The sequence below is a fragment of the Oryzias latipes genome, chromosome 18 (genome assembly GCF_053564925.1).
Source record: "Oryzias latipes strain Hd-rR chromosome 18, Olatipes_Hd-rR_3.1".
NCBI lineage: Eukaryota > Metazoa > Chordata > Actinopteri > Beloniformes > Adrianichthyidae > Oryzias > Oryzias latipes.
In genome coordinates, this window is record NC_136254.1 from 22,700,380 (window position 1) to 22,722,155 (window position 21,776).

Genomic DNA, 21,776 nt, shown 5'->3' on the forward strand with positions numbered 1-21,776 from the left:
TAAATCCCCCCCCCATATAGTCTATAGTTCTGTACTTCTCTAGGACATAGTTTTGGCAAAGTGGCAGGTGAGAATTACACCTTGAGTTGTGGGCAGGACTGTTGACGTGGAGTAAGCATGCCCCATTTCCCCTCGTCCATCTGTTTACACTCTCTCCCGCTAGTTCACAGCCCCTCATACCCCCAACCTAATGTTACAGGTGAGACAAAAATGGCGAGTAATAATGGAGCTATCCACCCGGACAGTTTTGAACATGAGGCCTGCTCAGGTGAGATAATTGAAGATGTGCGTGGATCTATTTGTCTGCAAGTGGATGAATCAAAATGAACTGGAGAGGTGAGCTTCAGGCTTGCCATAGTAACTTTTATGTAACAGCTAGAATGGCATTTCTAGCATCCAACGGCATGTTTGCGTCTGCTCCTGATTTACCACGGTTTCAATAAGGAAATACTCAGAAATGCAATTTTCAATTTAATTTCCTTGTCCTCCTTTGAAAAATGCAACAAGAACATCTTCAAAACACAGAAAACACAAGAGTCATTGAATTGGATCTTTAAATATCTAGTCCACTGCAAACTGGGCTCCAAAAAACGCACAAAGCTTGGGGTTAAAAACAGTTGAGCCCTAGAGTTTTTTCTAAATAGGTTGAAATATCTGTTACATTTCTTAATTTAATGACCGAGCAACAGTGTTGTTATTGTAATGATCCAGCCGGACCGTCACTTAAGCGGGGAAGCAAAAGCCAACTGCTCATGAAGAGGTTCTAATGGAGAGCTGTCCGTGCCCCATACACCGCACGACCCTGGACAGTCTCAGGTTGGAAGAAACGTAGAGAGAGGCAATATTAGCTTTTAAGCAACAAGCCTGTTTACGCCAGCACACCATACAGCCCAAACAGCATGGAAGGTCACTTCAGCTTCCAGCCCTCTGACTCAAGGTTTCACCCTAAAGCTCCCCACTTCCCATGAGCCTTTGGGGCTGAAGGCAGCGCTAACCCCCGGGTCGCTACACTGCCCCCACCTAAGAGGGTTAGTGTCCCCACAACCCTCACATAACTGCATAACTGAATAACACAACACAATTAGCAAAACACAGGAACACACTGGCTGGAGACTCCTTCGCACAATCCTGGGTTTCAACCGCCACCGTGTACAGTCCTCCTCTTAACTGGCTGGGTTAGCACATCTGCAACTGACACAGTTCCATGCCAGTATGTGCCCAGCCAGGAGAACCAGTCCCCGCCTCCGTGGAAGCACCGCCATCAGGGTGCACGTCACCATGGGGGAGCAGACTCTCTCCAAGTGAAGAGCTGCACACCAGCAGCAGAAGGTCCCCAGGCATCCCAGGCGATCGTCGTCGTCTCTACGGCGGCGAGACTCCAGCTGCTGTAGGGTCTGCTTCGTCAAACCCTCCTCCCCAAAGCGAAGCTCTGCTGTCCGCGCTGACAGGTCTCGCAGCTCCGCAGGTGGGAGGTCCAGCAGTGTAGCACCCTCTAACGCCAGGCCTGAGTGTGTGAGAAGTCCCCTTCGGTGTCTAGCCCTCATTGCCGGTCGCCAGGTTGACCTGAGCCAGGTGTGGTTCCAGTGTTGTTGAGCCATTGCGTTGTGAAGGTTCAGCTGGGCTGCGCACCGTCATCACAGTCTGGTCCGGATGTTCTAACGTTGGTGCCGGGCAGGGCCAGGCTGCGGATGACGGTGGGTGCTCGATCCTTCAGGGTGGTGTCATCGCCCTTACTCCTCCCTTGTTCCAGACTGCCACCAGGATCAGCTGCTCCGTCTCACCCTCCATGGTGTAGCAGCGGCTAAGCATCCCACTTCTGACACCAATGTAACGATCCAGCCGGACCATCACTTAAGCGGGGAAGCAAAAGCCAACTGCTCATAAAAAGGTTCTAATGGAGAGCTGTCCGTGCCCCATACACTGCACGACCCTGGACAGTCTCAGGTTGGACGAAACGTAGAGAGAGGCAATATTAGCTTTAAAGCAACAAGCCTGTTTATTCCAGCACACCATACAGCCCAAACAGCATGGATGGTCACTTCAGCTTCCAGCCCTCTGACTCAAGGTTTCACCCTAAAGCTCCCCACTTCCCATGAGCCTTTGGGGCTGAAGGCAGCGCTAACCCCCGGGTCGCTACATTATTTTCCAACCCAGCTGCTCTTTAAGAATCAATTGCATAAATGCCTTAATTAGTGTCTATTTTATTTTGAAAGTGCAATTGCCTCGTTTCCTGTCTAACCGTTTAGCCGCGCGCTCGCTGACGCAGCTCACAGAAAGACAACCGGATAACGGGAACCGTAAAGGGGGGACGAGGGCAAAGCGAGAGACGTAAACGGAGTCGTGTTGTATAACCCAGGCCTCCACTTTTTACTCATTGTTCCTCCTTTTTATTTTTTTGTCCCCCTGCTGTTTTCTCATCCTCTCGCGGCGGAGCTGAGGAGGAGAGAAAAGGGGGGAGGAGGAGGAGGAGGAGGAGGGCTGCAGGGCTCGGCGCTACATTCGGAGCAGCTGCCGCACATGTACTGTTCGTTTCCCCGCCCCGAGAAGACCGGCGAACCGCAGGAGGAGGAGGAGGAGGAGGAGGAGGTGAATGAGGCAGAGACAGGCGTGTGAGAAAACATCCCGCTAGCAAAGCAAGGAGGAGCGGGGCTAACGGTCGACAGGATTCAAAAAACAAAAAAGAAATCCAGAAGAACACCAGTGATGCGGCAGCCGAGGTGGGCCAAAATTGACGATTTTATGATATCGTTGTCCTCCGTCGGGACCGACCACTGAGGAGAACAAACTGTACACCAACCCGGAGTTTATTCGCATTTTTTGTTTGTTTTTTGTTTTTTTGTTTTCTAACCAGACGAGGAAACCAATAATATAGACTACATTTCGGTGATCGATTGGTGTGATTGTGAAAGCTCAGCTGCATGATTACAGTTCCAGATTTAGGCCCATGACTTAGTCTGTGTGACGCCAATACAGCAGCAGAGGAGATAGGGGAGGTGTGTGTCTGTGGAGGCGCGCCTGTCTGAGAGCATCATCTGGCTGCTGCAAATGCTGCGCGTGCGTTTGCGGATGAGACACTTTTCTACCTTTGCTTAAAAACAAAACAAAAAAAACAGATGCTTTCAGGGATGCTGCTGCTGCTGCCATTTCCAGCCGGGCTCTGATAGACTGGACATCCGGAAAATCTTTGTGCTCCTCTGCCTCTGCACCTTCCTCTCCCCCCTCCTCCTCCTCCTCTTCTCCCGCCCATCAAGCGTCTGCTCATTGTGATCAAATTGATCATCCATCTGCGCTTCAGAGAGCCTCCCACTCCTCCCAGCGTCCATCCACCCGTGTGCATCCTCGCAGCAGGCCTTTCCTCCACCTCCACCATGGAGACGACCAAGCTGCCTCCGTCCAGCCCGTCCTCACCGACCACCAGCTTCTCGGTGCCCTCCGCCGAGAAGGTGGACGGCTTCCCGCGCAGGTCCATGCGCAGAGCCCGGCAGAGGAGGTCCCACAGCTCGTCCCAGTTCCGCTACCAGAGCTCCCAGGTGGAGCTCACCCCCCTGCCCTTGCTCAAAGGTGAGAGGCGTGTTCCCTTCACACCACAGTTCTTAACAGTCACACATACCATTGAGGTTTATTTTACCAAAAGATTTCTGGAAACAAATGTTTTCTCAAATTATTCCACCATTACAGAGGGATTGAGTCACTAAAATATCAGAGTATTAAAGGCAGTTAATCCAACATTAGTCCACTCCATACATAACGACAATATTCAAATGATGTAAATGTTACTTTACCTCAGGAGTGCCTGGACCTTTTTTAGCGCAAGGTACTTTTGAAACGACCAGCTCCAAAGGACCTACTGTATTTTTGGACTATAAGTCTTAGAGGACAAATAATGCATAACAAGGATGAAAAAAAATCTCATATAGCTAGCACTTTTGGGAAAAATGTATTTGAAAAAAAAATACGGGAACAAGAATGGATATTTTATTTTGAAAGGCAAATCGTATTAAAGTCCCACTCCGATTATTCTTTGATCTATTATAAAAGTATTCCCAGTGGTTTTTAAATTGATTTTCTAAGACATAGTTTCTGCTGAGCTGTAGGAGTTCATCAACAATTCGCCTCAGAGTTGTAGGTGGAAGTTTTGGTGTGGAGTAAGCCTTCTCCCATTTCCCATCATCCATCTGTTTACACTTACTGCTCCAGATTTGGGCTTACAACCCCTCCCACTCCCCAACCTAACATTAATAGTGCAACAAAAATAGCGAGCAATATGATAACTATCCAGCTGTACAGTTTTGACGTACATGGATCTGTTTGTCTCCAAGTGGACCCATTGGAATGGAGCAGAGCAGGGAGCTTGTGGCGCTCAGATTGTAGCGTCTCTGTCACAGCTACAAGTTTGGGGAAACGCCAAATTCTTCACCGTCTGTCACGCTTTAATCACAATTCCTCCAAGACCAGTGTAAGGCTGAGTGGCACTTCTTCATCAGCAATGCTGTCATTAGCAAATATAGGTGCACAGACTTGGTGCATACACTTGTTTAGAAAAAAACCCTGACATACTCTGACAAAGACATTAGTTTAGTGGATGTTGGATTGGCTTTTCTGCTCGTCAATCAAGTGATGTACTTCGTGGCGAGGATGATGTTCGGCTGACGGCAATTAAAAAAAATCTTTATTTGTTGGTTTATTTAATTGGATGGCCTGCGATCTACCAACGCTTCCTTTGATGTATTGGCAACGCTGGTTTAGAACCATGAAACATTTGAGATACCACATGAAATATAACTCTTAAACGTTCCAGAGTCAAGAGCACAAACACATAGGCAATAAACACCTGAACAGAAAAAAACAAAGACCATTTGAACATTAGTGCTGGTGCATCCATCACACAGTACCACACCATCCACAGACCAGGTGACTTCTGGATATGCTGTAAACTGGAGGTCACTTCAGTCTTCGGCCAGTTTAAGGTTCCAGACTACAGCCAAAAAAAGTTTTTTTTCAATGCATACAGCAGGACCTTTGATGGAAAAAATAAGGCGAGAAATGACTAAAGGGTAATGAGCATTATTGCTTGAGTTAAAATGGAGCGAAAAATAAACTCATCTGATTTAATGATTGACTTGAGGCGCTGCCTTTCTCCGTTTAAGGATCTAAATGTCTTCTGGTTTGACATTTTTAGTTGTTTGGCAACCAACGCTACAGGAATACTTTAATGTTTTAACCCAAAATACATTAGCTAGAAGAACTAGAGGTTGAGGCTTTAGAGCAGTGTCATAAATATCTATTTATTCAACATTTTTGTGTTTCATTCTTAGTGACAAAGCTCCATCACCTTTTCTTTCCAGGTTATCTCGTGTAGACTCTCTTCATTTGTCACCGGTGTGGAGTTCAAAGGCAGTAGTTCATCTTTATGTTTGCTTTTGACTTTTCTATTTATCAGTAATCCCTTTTTTTCTGTAGCTTGCAATTACTTCCTGGTAACTGTTCATGAAGATGAAACCTTTCTCCTTCAAGGATGAGATATGTGTCCTCCATTAACAGATTTTACTCATTTTCTAGCTTGAACTTCCTCTCAGGAGTTGTGTGTGTGTGTGTGTGTGGGGGGGGGGGGGGGGGGGTGTAAGTGCATCCTGGACACAGAAGGTATTTATTGCATCTTTTAGGCACTTGTGCTTCAGACTTTGTGCATGCACTGCAGCCATCATGCAGCGGTCAGAAGTCCCAGTTATTGCATGGCCGCTGCAGCGCTGTGGCACTCTTTCTGCATCCTCAGTAGGTACTCATTGTAAGGTTGTGCAGCAGTGAAACGTCTGGGGTCCAGAAGTCTCTCACGGGCAGTATTTGGGGCAAATGTGGACAGACTTGAGGGTGGGTTTCTTTTTTTTTTCCCCTTAGGAGGAATCTTTCTTTAGCTCACCTGGACAAATCCACATGTTGACTGGAGCACATCACTTCCACTAAAGCTCTAGGCAAAGAGTCACACAGGCCTAGATGTTTATAAGTGCAAAAGAACAGCACCATAGAAAAAATGTCTATATTTAATTATTTATACCTGATTTTATTAACATTCTAATCTTAATTTCAATATAATTTGAAAAGGTTTTAAAAAGATAGTAAGTACGGACTTTTTTTGTGTATCATGAGATCTAATTCACTCTTTTGTGACATAAAAAGCACAAATTTCATTTTTAAATTAATGTTAATTTGATTTTCTAAAATGGCAACAAGTTGCAGGCTGCGTATGTGGAGCACTCCGCATATCAACTCCAATTCAACCAGTAGACTAAGCCAAAAGAAAACTATTGGAGGAAAAAAATCCAATTAGTTTGTTGGCCAATGCTTTACTTATTTATTGCAGCTTTTCCGGGAATTTTTTCAGTTTTGACCCCAGACAGTATTTCCAGTAATGAAAAAAGAGCACCTATGTTTTTGGTTTCAAGTAAATGCTAAATTATGGGTTTGTACGGTCATAAATAAAATAAATTCTGACTTTACAGTTTTTAACAGGAGGTTACAGTTTTTACAAATTTCCAACTTTGTTCAGTTAGAATAACTACTTTATTTTACCAAAACTAAATACTTTTTTAAAGGAATAAAAAAGTATATTTAGATTTCATTGAATCTTTAATTCAGCTGAATTGTGAACCAATAGAAATGGTATTAGTCCAGTATTTTGTCAGTCATTCTCAGCCCCAATGAAAAACGGACTGTATGTCTCTGGATTTATACTAACTTCTAAATGCATGTTTATGATCATTTTAAAATGAGTGTGGTTTCTCACTCATTCAAACTATTCACTATTCAAACATGTAGTTGTAGAGTTAGATAAGCTGATTTTCTTAAACAGTCCTGGTACATTGCATTTCCATCGGGGAGAGGATCCCTCATCCCTTCTTTTCTCCCCCCCAGAATAGTTTTTTTTTCAGGAGTTTTTCCTTACTGAGAAGGAGAGTCTAAGGGCATGGATGTCCAGTTTAGCTAAGTCTATTTAGTTTAGCAATCAGCTATTGTATTTTACGGCTGATTTCATGTTTTTGTATAGTTACCAGTGCAAAGCCGGTTGAGACAAATGTGTTGTGATATTGAGCTATATAAATAAGATCAGATTGTATTGAATTAAGAAGCTTCATTAAATGTGACCTGTATTCTTCACAAAGAAACCTTAGGTTCAAGCATTATGAACGCAAACCTTTAACCTGCTGTAACTTTAGGTTGTAAGATTTATATTCGAGCTCCAAAACCAACAGTTCATTGATGCAATTTTCTGTTTTCAGATGGTTTTGCAGTTCTACCTTCAGTTGTTTTTTGGTCGGCAGGTTGATGGCACACAATAGATGCATAACAGTCTTTTGTCTGTCTTCAAACATAACACATGACTTGTTTGTTGGTCTGTTGTCCGGCAGTCCCAGCTTCCTTGTAACTCCAGTGTCTCATGTCTGTCATAAAAATTCAGGTCAAGCTGCCAGCGCCGCAGCAAATATTTAAACTAAAACCATTGTAAATATTTCAATATAGCACTACAGAAATGCCTTCAAAAAGGTTCTGTCTCTCATTAGGTGCAAATCATCTCAGGGTAAAAAAGCAGCGGAGATGAAGTTTTAGCAGCCCTGTTATTTATTAAACAACACAATCTGGTGTTCCTCTGCACAGCTGATCATATGTCAAATGAACAAGCTGCAGCTGTGTGCTGCTGCCTGTTAATGAGGCGGCAGCAGCCAGACGTGTGCCAAGTTGAAAGCGATATGTCACTTCATCCAATCATGTCAGATTACTCGTAAAATAGTTTGAATTTATTTCATTTTGCTCTGACTTTTCTTTTTTATATTTTTTTAATTTTTTACCTAAGTTCATCTTTTTAACTGAAATTGAACCTTACTGTCTGTAACCATCCCCATGATTCCCGGCTTTTCTTGAAATTACAAGAATTCAAGAGAAGACATGGCAAAGATTTTAAACCATCTATGTGAAATCTGTCTTTAAAAAGAAATTTGGATTTTGATCTGGATTTGATACCAACCTATGGAGAGAAAATAGTCTCGGTGGATTTGTGTGTGCAAAATACTTAATTTGTAACGTGTCTGCCGGTTTGTGTGCAACTTTGGATTTGTGTGTGTGTAATACTTGGATGGTAACTGTGTGTACTTGCAATTGTGTATTCACATGTACTCAAATATCAAAAACAAATACGAAATAGAATTTACGCACAACTTGAAATTATACCACTCTAAAACTAAATGGGAACTAATGGCTCTTATGCACACACATCTTTGAATAGTACAGACCAATCGCCTGATACACAAGGACAGAATCCTCATTTACGTACAAATCAGTTACAAGTGCACGAGGGGTGTTGTGACTATTTTCACTTCTCCAGATTTGTGCATAGATAATGCATTTAAATACTGCTAGAATGCTGGGTCATCAGTTTTCTTGTCAGCCACTTTGAACTTAGATTGTGAATATATCTACTAAAAACAAGAAATTAAAAGTTTTAAAAATGCGTATTTAGACTTTATTTTTATTTATACTATTTAAGAAAGTGTAAAAAAAATGTCAAGTTAGACTGCTGACCTGGTAGATTTACGTCACTTCTTCCACAGCGTCTGCAAGAATAGCCTCCAGTCAACAACAGGTATAGATTATGGGTAAAAAATTGGATACTGAGGGGAGATGCTATCTGGCTTTTGCTAGTAAATGCAAGTAAAAAAAAGAAGGCTGAACTAGCTGACAAAAGAAGCAGAGAGATGCCAGTGCTGCTAAATTAACTAAAAGATTAAGGGTGATGGACACTAGATCCACAATAATCCCTTTAACACTGTATTCTTGTTTGGTCACTGCTCTGCAGCAGGTATACAAGCTCATATATATTTTATAACAATTCAGAGACATTTTGTTCCTAAGCAATACTTTTAGGGCTGCAGCTATCGATTATTTTTGTAATCGATTAATCTAGCACTTAATCGATCGATTAATCAAGTAATCGGATAAAACGATTTGTGTGTGTTTTTGAACAACCAAAAAAAATCTTGCATAACAAAAATGATGTGGTTGTAAAATGAACAAGCATTTGATTTTAAAGATCCGCTCTGATGCAAATGTTACTTTTGGTGTTTTTAAGTTGGTCTTGAGTGAGAAGTGGCGGAGCTAGAACATTTTGTATGGGGGGGACAGAAGACTTTGAAAGGGTGGCACAACACCAAAATGGAATGCCATTAAAAATAAAAGAATCAGAAAAACATATTTGATCATTATCATTGTTTATATTTCATGTAAAAATAATGCTTTTGTTATTTTTGCAATGCTTAAAGAAGCCTCGGGGTCCGCCGAAAGGCGAGCTACCGCCTGTCCCAGCCCCTGCCTCTCGGCGCCCCCTCGAGGCTCTTAGCTGAGTGTCCCACGGGGTCCGAAGCGTTTACTTTGAAAAAATTAGAGTGTTCAAAGCAGGCCCGGTCGCCTGAATACCGCAGCTACGGGCTCTCGCCGCCCGCCGAGGCAGCCCGCGCTGGTCGCCGCGTCGGGGTTCCAGCGGTCGCGCAGATGTCGTCTGTTCAGATGCTGAATCATGGAAGATGTGCTGTTGCGGTATGCCAGCTCTATTTTGCAGTAGAGACACTGCACCTTGTTCTCTTTTTTATTAAGTGTGTAATGATCCCACACTTTAGACAATTTCTGCCGTTTATTTATAGATCTATTCTCCGCCATCGCGCCAACTAAATTCAAAAGGTCCGTGTGAATAAACGGTCCGTGTGACACAATCAAATCCCTGGGCGTATAGTGCGCGTCAGGAATTTAACGAGGCTTCAAGGCAGAGTTTTTGCCTCGAGGAATTTTTGTAATCGAGTAACTCGAGGAATCGTTTCAGCCCTAAATACTTTTACTCCATTAAGCTATGTTCACACATTCAAGAATGCGCTAAACACGCAATCTTAAACATGGATTTAGCCCATAGTGTTCAGACTGGGTAAACAGGAAAGAGCTCATTCTTTTTTTTTCTTTTTCTGTTGTTCACTAGCACATTTCCCCAACCTTTACTTGGAAGAGGCTTGGTGCAAAATCTTGAAGCGGTACAAATCTCGCGAATCTTGAAACGTCAGTCTTTTTCTTTTACAGTTCTGTTCTCATATATGAAAGTGTCATATAATTCCAGCCGGGCACAAACCACAATTATTAATTTCGCCTCCATGCTCGATTTTCAAATGGTTGACACTTCCGTGAATGAAAAAGGACACTATCTATACATCACTACCAAAATCGTGTCCCTTATTGGTCAAAATTCAATCTGGTTTAACTTTTAACACTTGTTTAATGGCAGGGTGTTGTGAAGAAGAATGTGGAGTCCAAAACTGTCGTAGACACTGTGTAGCGATGTGTGAGATTTCTGAACATGAGAGTTTAGATTGCGGAAGCCCGAAACGCGTTTTCGTTGACTTTTCATTGATAGTGGTCGCTTAAACGCACGTTACGGGGGGTGGTGTGAACTTGGCTTTAGCGATTTTATTTTTTGGAGTTTAGAATTGAATTTAAAACAACTAAAGCTGTAAACCAAGTGGAAAGAAGACCAGGGGCTAATGAATGTCAGAGGCACCCTACAAGATGAAACCACAAATTTCTGTTGGTGTCAGAAAGATCACTTGCAGTGATGGAGTTTTCAATGATTTTCACAGACGACAAAATCCAGAGAAGAAGAAAAACGGTTGAACCAGGCTTAGGTTTTGCAGAGATATTCCTGAGATGATCTGGTTGACCAGCTGGTAGGGTAGCCATGGCATGGCAAAAACCATGCAACTCAGAAAAATCTCTGCCAGTATGGACAAGATCAGCCTTCTGAGATGCACCACTTTTCAGCTTTCTCTTCCCCCTACTCGCCACTGATTAGCTGGATCTAGTAGTCAGACATTTTGATAGACAGAACATGGCTGATGCAGGTATAACAGGTAGAACAGCTGGGAACAAAAAATTACTGGTAGACCTCGAGGACCAGGGCTGGGGGAGACGCAGATTAAAGACTCAGAAGTCAAATGGGATCATTTCCAAAGGTGGTGAAGAATATTTGTGCTGAGAAACTGTGGGACTGTCAAACCAATGACGGCTAACCAACCTGACACTGGAATGGCAGAAAACGGCTGAGGAATGCTGTAGCAGCACATGCTGCAGTCTGTAGTCATAGCAACAACATAAAGAAGCAACATGAGACACTTGGAAAAATGTCATTGATTGATGGTAGAGTTATTAAAGATGCAGAAGTCGAAGGCAAAGTTGTCTTCGATGGAAAATGATAGGGGTGTATTAAAAAATGAATTCGGCAATATATTGCAATATTTTCTTTGGCGATATTTGTATCGATTTAAAATGCTGGGCGTCCTTCAGCATCTGACTCTTGTTTTCCATTTAAACCCCTGACCGCTAGTTGGCAGCACAGCACAGCGAGAACCAGCTTATCTTGTTGTTATGAGACATTCACTACTTAGTTTTTACTTGTGATGGGTATTGAATCGAAACTCTGCCATGTTGCTGCAAGTAGGGTTGTGCCGATGGACGATATCATCGTCCATCGTGATGGGTGACTGACATCCCGATGGAGAGACCACCATCGTGATGCCACGCCCCCGCCACGTTGCGAGTCGACACCATAAGCCGCGGTTACATGTGCAAAATATCTTGATGGGATCAATGGTCGGATTAGAATCCAACCGTGTTCATGGGCCCAGAAAAATGTTTTCAGAATATAAAAACGTTCACTAAGGTCACACTTTCCATCGGAATAAATCATTCGCACATGCGCAGTAGGGTTTGAAAACCGGAAGGGGATATAACTTCCGCCGAGCGGCTTTTTTTTTTCAAACTTTATTGAATGTAACAATTCAATACATACATTGACACGTCAGCTCGGTAAAATACAAGACGATCTTCTAAACGTGCTTTTAATAATGTTACGGTTATTATGAAGCACCTGTTCGCTCATCATTTGAATTTTAATCCGTGTGGTCAGAGCTTTTTCTGAACGAAGCCAGGATAGCAGTATGCTAACACGGGCTAACAACATTAGCTTTGGCGTGGTGCTGCTTGCTGGCTGCACGTAAACATGTAAGAATAACATCAGCCTTTATTTAGTCGGGACACGACTGGAAACACAAATCCACGTGATTGTTTGAATGTTTTCTAAGGACTGAGCGACATTTCTGCTTTGAAGCTCAAACCGCTGTTTGTGCTGACGATCCGAGCTGTGCTCAGACACACACTTTTAGACCCGGTTCTGAGTTCGGTTGCTTGTACCCCTAGAGCTGCGGGACGGATCGCAGTCTTAAATCTCCCACACATACCGCTCATGTAACAAAGCATCCCCCCCCCCATTCCCATTAAACACAAAGCTGGAGGTCTGCGCTCCGCCGGTCCACTTCGCTAGTTAAGTGCGGGAGCGGACTACTTCTTTTCTATTTTGTTTGTTACTTTTTTTGTTGAAGTCACTTCCCTCAGTTTATACTGGATCATCGCGGATGAGTCATTAGTTGGGAAATAAAATGAAAAAAGCAAAATAACGAATAGCAATTATATAACGAACGAAACATGAACGAATGAAAAATGTAAAAAATACCCCCCCCCCCCCCCCCCCCCCGACGATGTCATCGTCCATCCCGATGGTTGACAGCAAACATCGTCAACAGCCAATTTAAGGGACATCGCCCAACCCTAGCTGCCAGTATCATATAAAAAAGCGGATTGCGTGGCTCTGTAGCAGGCTCACATAAGATCGAGTGAAGCAGTGCCGCTGCACAGCGGCTAATGCACGCAGCATCAGCTACAATTCTGTCGGCAAAGTGGGCCAAAGTTCTTACAGCAATATATTCTAGTTTAGTTTTTTTTAAATGAATCAGAGTGATGTGAAAAAAGGCCAACGTCGTGGCGATGAGCTTTGAAATACGTATTTACTACATGTGAAAAAGTGGAGCTGCAGTGCAGACTGTGATGTAAATAAAGTATCTTCTTAGCTACATTAAATAGCACTCCTTCACCCTGTCATGATGCCTCATCATCAGACTTTATTGTTTCTGGAAAGAATTGGTGAATCTTTTTTTTCTTTATTTTTGAAGCACCATTCAGGCTCCTGAACCATTTAAAAGTACTGGAGAAGCTACATAAAGCAATGTTGAAAAAACACAGAACTCTACTTCCTCAATCATACTTTTGGAACCTTTGTGTACTGAAAAATATTTGTTGTAAAAATTAGACAATGTTGACTGTTCCCTTAAATAACAAATATATTTTTAGTTGCCAAAATAAAAGCACTGTGAATTAGCTTGGGTAAATACAACTTGTATATGAGATACAGTTGCAGTGCCTAAGGTTGTGATCATTAAATAATGTAAATTTTATTACAATGAAAGGGGTATTAACATTCAGGTAGAGTTTTTTTCTAAGTTATACTGTGTGTTCTGGTACAATATCACGATATGTATCGTATCGTGGGACGCGTATCGGGATATATATTGTATGGGGCGGCCGTGGTGCAGCGGTAGGGTCCCAGTAGGTTCCATGGTTGTAATATTGCAGGTTCGATTCCCGCCTTGCATGTCCATGTGTCGAAGTGTCCTTGGGCAAGACACTGAACCCCACCTTGCCTCTGGTGGGAGGTTGGCGCCAGTGTTCGGCAGTGGAACCGCCACTAGTGTGTGAATGTGGGTGTGCATGGATGAATGGGACTGTGACTGTAAAGCGCTTTGGGCCTTGAAGAAGGTAGAAAAGCGCTATATAAGTATACGCCATTTACCATTGTATTGCATGGCCCTTATTGTTACACACACCACTAGAAATTGATAACTTGAAACTGGCAAAGTGACTTCTTCAGACTCTAGGAACATTTGAGATGCAACACTACTGTGTATTTTTTATTTCCAATCACGCTACTTATATATTTTTATTTTATTTTACTCAAACCCCTATGTTGTTGATAGTTTTAATCTCTTTTAGCACCACTTTTTCCTTACTCCTGGTTAAATAAAGCTTCAATGTAAGTACAGCTGGAAATCTGTGACAGGGCCTCAAATGAGATAAAGATTAGGTCACAGCAAGGAGCAAGAAGGAGTTTCACTGGAATCTAGTTCAAATCAGATGGTTGATATCATCTGTCGAACATTTGCATAACCATCCGATGGTTTCAAAATCAGCCAGACGTGGTTAGCACCTACCCTTTTTTTCTTGTTTCAACTTTTTGTTTGTTTTGATAAATGGCCAACACAGCAATTAGTCTAGTTGTCTAATAGGACTGCTGCTCACCAGTTTTTAAACTTCATGTTGTTGAAACCAATGCCAATTTTAGAAAAGCGGGTGAACTGTGTAGTTCACTGAAATGTGCAGCCAAGCTGTAGCTTTGACAATTGGCTGTGACCAGGAAGGTTTTTAATTTGGAAGGGGCCCAGAGAAGGGGGACAAAGTGTGCCAAATTTGGTGAATAAGGGATAATGACGTCTGGCTTTTTTTTTTTCCAGAGTTTTGGTTAGGCGCCTTAACTCCAGTTAAGGCCAGCTTAATCCTTAAATGCACCAAAACATTTTGGACAACACCACATCAACCTCTCTAGGAAAGCCATCATAGTAGTAGGTTTAAAGGTTGTCATCTGGACTTGGTTTTTAAAGTTGAAGACGTTTCACCTCTTATCCAAAAGGCGTTGTCAATTCTGAAATGACTTATCCAAAGCCTTTTGGATAACAGGTGAAACGTCTTCAAATTTAAAAACCAAGTCCAGATGACAACCTTTAAACCTACTACTATGATGGAATCTACCTGGATGAATGAGAGTCTTCATAGACATCTCTCTAGGAAAGCATTCACTGAAAATATACTGCAACATGTCACTTCTTCAATGCACAAACCAAGATATCTTTAATTTCCCACATGGTCTCTGTTTGCGACTATGTGAAGATTGTCAACCCATCTTCTTGTTCTTTTTTTTTTTTTTTTTTTTTTAAATTTTAATACTAACTAGAAAATACAAACACAAATAACCATAAAAAGACTCCAACAACTTTGTAGGTATATTGCTTGGCCTTTTTTTTTTAAATCAATACGCAGCATTTTTGTTGTCAGGAGTATTTATGAGGATTTAACTCTTTAAAACTGGATATGTTGCCAGTGACACCTAAATAACGCAGCCTCTGACATACCAATTTTTTTTGATAATTTACGCAGTCAATGTGAATCAGCTGGTTTTTTAGCTGGTTTTTCACCGGCCTTGCAGCCGCTTTTCTCTGTGACAGACTCATCTGACTTACGTTGATTGCCTTATCGCTTCACTCCTGTGAAAGGTTGCACAATGCCACTTTTCTCCGCTTCAGAACCTGTTTATAATTATTTTCATTGCGTAAATGGTTGAAGATTTGCGATAGTCAAAAGAAGGTCATTACTGGAGCTAAAGCTCCAGAGTTAAAGGGTTAAAAAAAGTTAAGTTGTAGGTGCAAAGTGTTATTCATGAGGGGGTTAAATTTTAATTCACACAGTGATTTTTTTTTTCAGTACCTAATCTAAAAAGACATTAAAAACAAAAAAATACATTCAAATTAATTCAATTGTTTTGTTTTTTTGTGTTTAAGGGGTTTGGCCTATTCAGTTAATTGAACAAATAAATTATCCATCAACAATATAGTTTTCATTTGGTAGGATTATATTTGATTGAATTATCATAAGGAAATATACTGTAGAATGTTTTGTACAATGTGCAGAATACCATTGGAGTTTACTTTTATATCAGAATGAACTTTTACTTTTTGTGTTATTACCGCCGCTGCAGCTGTCTAAGTATCAGCTCAGCATCTCTTTCCAGCTGTGATATTCCTGCCTGGAGGTCACAGTCACCGGCTCAGCTTCTTGATCACGGGGGTGCTGTTGCTCTCAGGCTGACCAAATTTAGGCCAAAAAAATCTTACCCTCAATCTACTTTGCAGATAAAGTTGCAACAAGCATTTGTGGCCTGTGCTGGTCATAAAGAAAGTTTATACAGTGTTTGCGGTGCGGTTGTATCATGGGATATTTTGTAGTCTATCTTGAGGTGCATTGTAGCCAGCAGCTATGATCCCGTCCTAACACAGCAAAAAAAAAAAAAAAAAACACATTCTGACCCGACGGTACGTTCTGCCAACACATCTGAATGATTATGCAGCTTTCGCTGCATTTTCTTTGGTTACAGTAAATGACAAAGATCTAGGATGGCACAACAAATCCCAAGACATAAAGAAGGTCATGACTCGCCGGTCACATGGAAAGAGCAATCCATGCTGCTACACTCCATGATTCATTAAAATTAGGTCATTTTCAAACGTGTCTGTATGTGGATATCACAAGATGGTCATATGAAAGCTATTTCTGTAGACCAAGTGTCACTCTAGGCTTTAGTTCTGTTGTCCCAGTTTAAGAAAAGGAAATCATTTGGGCTTGGCTACTGAAAAACTGAGCAGTTTTAGCTCAGCGTTGGTTTTTACAGCCCCCGTATTGTATTCCTTCTCATCAAAAATGTATGCCTAGTTGTTTATTATTATCATCTTTGAAACCAATATGAACGCAGGAACGTTTCAGAAAACCAGTAAGCATTATTGTTTTGTAAATGAATTGACACGCCTTGCTGTGGGACTGCCAAATCTCTCCAACAGCCAAAAAAAAACGAAAACAAGACAGCAGTCCTGTGAAGAAATGACTAACTTTGTTTCATGCAAACGTCATTGAGTGCACACAAATATCTCAAGACATTTTTTTTTAGCCATTCAGAAAAAACGTACAGATGAGTAAATAGCTGTGCATATTATTCTGCTCTTGACATTTTCATCTCTCGCTGCCAGCAGCGATGACTTTTAAAAGGCCTGCTGAGTGGCTTCAAATAACAGTCGAGCCCTAAAGGTTGGTGGTTGGTGTTGGTGTTTGAACGTCTCTAAAAGCCTCCAACGGCCTTTACATATCAGACGAGTGCTGGAGAGGATGCATGAATGAGACTCTGTTGCATATTGTTGCAGATGCTAAGAAGCTGCTGCGCAAAGTGAGAGGGAGAATACATGTGGCAACATGTTTTAATATGTGTGCATTTTTATTGCAGAACATAAAAATGTACTTTTGCAGATACTCTTCTCTATTTTATTTCAATATTTGCCCGCTTGTGTCTTTGGAGCACTGAACGCTGCTTAGCAGGTCAAATTTAACTTTGAAAAACCCGTTTCTGATGAAATTGGATTTCAAAAGCTCTCACTGCAGTCTGCAGATGTACAAAAATATACTGCGGTTTATGTTTCGTAATATGCTCAAAAATGGACCAGTTTCATAGCTAACAATGCAGGGATTACAAGGAAAACATGCTGCTAGACATGGCATTGAAACCCTAAAGAGGATGTTCTAAAAATTAACAGGATAAAAAAAACCTTTCTACTGCAGTGTTTTTTTTGCTGATGGTTTTATTAGCGTGTTTTACATGCCTTGTTTAGAAATGAAAGCAAAATCATCATTTGAGAAATCTCAAATTTGGTTAACTAATTTTATTTTGTTATGAGATAAGCGAAAAAATTGTCCTGCAAGCATGCCCTTTAGAGAAAATTTTAATGTTCCCAGACAAATATAAGGGTATATCAGCTATGCCACAGTATTTCTATGACACTAGATTAAATTCCATTTTATAATTTGTTGATTTGTTGTGCTGCTAATTTTTAGCTACCAAAGCTAGCTAAGAGAAAAGGGTCTTGCTAAACAGAGTGCCAGTGCCACAGCAATTTGATTAAATATTAAGGAAAAAAATTGGCTAATTTCTGAAAATAATTTATATTTTTTCTTTTATTTAAAAAATAAAGGTTTCAGGAGCGTCTAGTTTCAATGTTAAGTCAATGTACAGGCACAGTTTGAGTATCAGGCACAGCACAATTATTTTGCAGCACCGTGTTTATGGCAGCACGACAACGCTATCCACATTGACGGCAGTACGGAACTTTGGCAAAGCGGCGCCTCACGTCTACCAGTCAGGAGCTTTGTTTTGGTGGTGACGTGTTGATGCTGTGAACAGCCCCTGGAGTCCAAAATCAACATGTTTTTCTTGTTTGTATTGATAGAGATGAAAAGCCCCTCTAATTTTATTTTTTCCTTGCTCAAACTATTCCGGGGCAGAAAGTTGTCAAACTGGGTCACAGAGAGCTGGAGGTTTAGCTGAAAGCTGTCATCATTCAAATCCACAGTACTGGGAGCGTCTCTGAATGTCTCTGAATCTCCAGAACCAAGCTCAACGCTTTTGTAGAGCCGGTCAAAATAAATAAACCCAAGTTATACCATCCGTGTCTTCTACAATGTAGCATTGAAGCTAAAACCTTTTGATGGTTGCTCCTCCTAAAAGCTTCAGGAGGGTTGGGTTTATGAACACACTTTTGGACATCAAAATTTGGTATCAAAACAGAGGTGGAGGGCATAAATTTGCAACATGAATTGCATTTGGTGTGAACTTAGCATAAGTCAGGAACGGTGTAAACGAGTCCTCAACATCACTCACCTTTATTATAACCCATTATTATTAATATTAGTGGCACCAATTTGGTGATTTTCACAATTATGACTTCACTAGAATAGAAAGGGTTTTGTTTTTGATATTTTATCAAAACAATAACCATTTTAGTCCCTAGTGTATCATTTGTTTTAAATAATGTGGCATTCCAACTGATAAAACGTGAGACAAGAAACATTTAAGGTTCTGTTGCATTGATAAAGTCTTGCATAACAAAATGATGAAGTTGCAGTTTTTATTAAGACTTGTGTTGTTGGTATTAGCCAACAATTACCTAAAAAAGGAATGATTGCGTTGTCGTACGTGAATATTTCTGTAGACAAGTCTTGCCAATATAGTTTAGCGTTGATTATACAGCAATGATGATAGGAAGCACATCAGTGCGCCGGCAACAGACATCCAGCATGTTGGCGGCGTTGTGACAGCCTGTCAGGTTATCCACCTCTTTCACAGTTTTCTCACAGCACTGAAACTTACCTGACAAGCCAACATTCCCTCACAGAAACTGCTTTAAAAGACAGATCTCCTGCAACCGACAGCTGAGTGCACAGCCGTTTCATCCAACTAGAATTGAATTTTGAGTTGTTTGACTTGGTGTGAAATCTTTAAAAACAAATATTTATATATATCTGGTATCAGTTAATGGGGTTGGCCAACATGTTTAAAAATGTTGGCATAATGAATATTGACAAAAATCTAAAACTATTAACATTTTTTAAACATTTTTTTAAAAACAAGTTTATATAATGAAGCAGATATGTTTTAAATTGAACATCTCGAAAGTTATTGGATGTATTATTTTGTTATTTAGGGTTTAAAAAGTTCCTAAATGTTTTTATTTTAGATATTGGGTAGAAAAATAGGATATATTAGAAAGCCTGTGCTTGTGGAACTAAGGACCTTGTTGTTTTTTATATTTTTAAACAATATTAGGTGTATGTATTCACATAAGTACATACACCTTTTAGAAAAGTTCTAAGAAAAGCCCACAAACTGACTTTAAAAGTGCTTGAATATAATTTGAAAGAAGGTCAAAGGTTTCCTGTTGGTCTTGAGGTGTGCACTGTAGCTACACTTTTGGTCAGTTCTTCCATGCAGATCTTCTCAAGAACTGTCATGTTTTTGGGGCTGTTGTAGGACAACACAACTTTAAAGTATTTTCACAGATTCTCGATTGGATTGAGGTCCGGAGGCTGGCAAGCCTACTTCAGATTCTTGAAATGCTCTTTACGTAGCCACTCCTTCATTGCCCAGACAATGTGTTTGTGGTGATTGTCAAGCAGGTAGATCCAGATATGTTTCAGTCTCAAATCTCTATGTTGGAAGTAGGGTTTTGCACAAAATCTCACCATACATGGCTCTATTCCTACTTTCCTTAAAACAGATCAGTTGTTCTTTCACCTTTGCAGAAAAGCAGCCGCAATCCATCACAGTGGGTTTGGTGTTCTTGGGATATGACTCATCATTTTTCCCCCTCCAAACATGGCTAATGGGGTTTGTACCAAAGAACTCAGTTTTGGTCTCATCTGACTACATGACCTTCTTCCAATCCTCCTCTGGATTATCCAAATGGTCTCTGGAGAACTTTAGATGGGCTTGGACTTGTACTGCCTTACGCAGCAGGACCTTTGGAGCACTGCAGGATTTGAATCCATGACGATGTTGTTTGTTACTATAGTAACCTTTGTTACTGTAATTAACAGTAAATGAGAACTGGACTGCACAACCCCTTCCCCCTGGGGTTCCAAAAAGGAGGTTCCAGTTGGTCCCAAAAAGCAGAAATCCCATATACTTCTATTGAGAAATAAACAGCTATTACTCATTGTATTCATCAAAATAACCATCCTCGGTCTACTACCTTTTATTAGCATGTTCTTTATAATCATATTTTTTTATGATATTTTTGTTGTAGCTCAAATTAGGGTTGGGCGATGTCCCCTAATTTGGCAGTTGACGATGTTTGCAGTCAACCATCAGGATGGGCGATGATATCGTCCGGGGGGGGGGGGGTTATTTTTTGTTATTATATAAATATTATTCATTATGTTACTTTATTACTTCACTTATTTTATTTCCCAAATGATGACTCATCCGCGATGATCCAGTCTAAACTGAGGGAAGTGAATTTAAAAAAATAAAATAAACAAAATAGAAAAGAAGTGGTCCGGTCCTGCGTTTGATTAGACCGGTGAAGCGAGCGACCGTGTCTCTAGCAGAGCAGACGGACTTAAAGTTTTGTGTTTTTAGGGGAAGTAAGGATGCTTTGTTACGTGTGGGAGACTAAGGACTGTGATCCGTCCCGCAGCTCTACGTGAACGAGCAACCGGAATTTAGGAGAAGCGGGTCTCCCGGTAAAAGTGTGTCGGGGCAGAGCTCGGAGCACTAGCTCACGCAGTGTGTAAGCTTCGAAGCAGAAAGGGCGCTCAGTCTTTAGAAACCGTTCAAACAATCACGTGGATTTATGTTTCCAGTCGTGTCCTGGCAAAATAAAGGCTGATGTTATTCCCACATATTTACGTGCAGCCAAGATGCAGATTGCAACGTTTCACGCATGGATTTTATGTTTATGCTAATGTTGTTAGCCCGTGTTAGCATACTGCTAATCCTGGCTTCCGGCTCAGTTTTTCAACAGAAAAAGCACTGACCACACGGATTAAAATTAAAATGATGAGCAAACAGGCGCTTTATAATAACCGTAACATTAATAAAGGCAAGTTTAGGAGATCATCTTGTATAATACCGAGCTGACGTATCTATGTATGTAACCGATTGGCGGAACTACGTTTTTGTTCCGGTTTTTAAAAACACTACTGCGCATGTGTTAATGATTTATTCCGACCGAAAGTGTGACCCATGTGAATTTTTTTTATAATCTGAAAAAGCTTTTCTGGGCCCATCTACACGGTTGGATTCTAATCCGACCAATAATTCTCATCAAGATATTTTGCACATGTAACCGCGTCTTATGGTGTCGACTCGCAGCGTGGCGGGGGCGTGGCATCACGATGGTGTCTCTCCATCGGGATGTCAGTCACCCATCACGATGGACGATGGTATCGTCCATCAGCACAACCTAGCTCAAATTATTCAAGTTGTAAACTGACGAATCAGATGCCTCAATAAAAGTAGGTGGCCTCTCGTCGAACATTAGAAGCGTTTGATTGACAGATTCTCTCGGGCCCGCTTTCAGTGTTAGAGGTGTGGTCTTCTTACATGGCCTTCTAAAAAACTTTAAAAAAATACCATGCTCAATCCTGATTTT

The 21,776-nt window shown here is 41.3% G+C and overlaps 1 protein-coding gene across 1 annotated transcript in view; it reads left to right on the forward strand.

Annotated features, from left to right (window-relative positions):
* The first annotated feature begins 2,226 nt into the window (after window positions 1–2,226).
* ppp2r5b (protein phosphatase 2, regulatory subunit B', beta) overlaps window positions 2,227–21,776 on the forward strand; it is a 50,584-nt gene continuing 31,034 nt past the window's right edge. Inside the window, exon 1 of the mRNA XM_020711626.3 lies at window positions 2,227–3,561. Coding sequence (XP_020567285.1) covers window positions 3,369–3,561 — 193 coding nt within the window. The 5' untranslated portion in view covers window positions 2,227–3,368. The remainder of the gene's footprint in view (window positions 3,562–21,776) is intronic.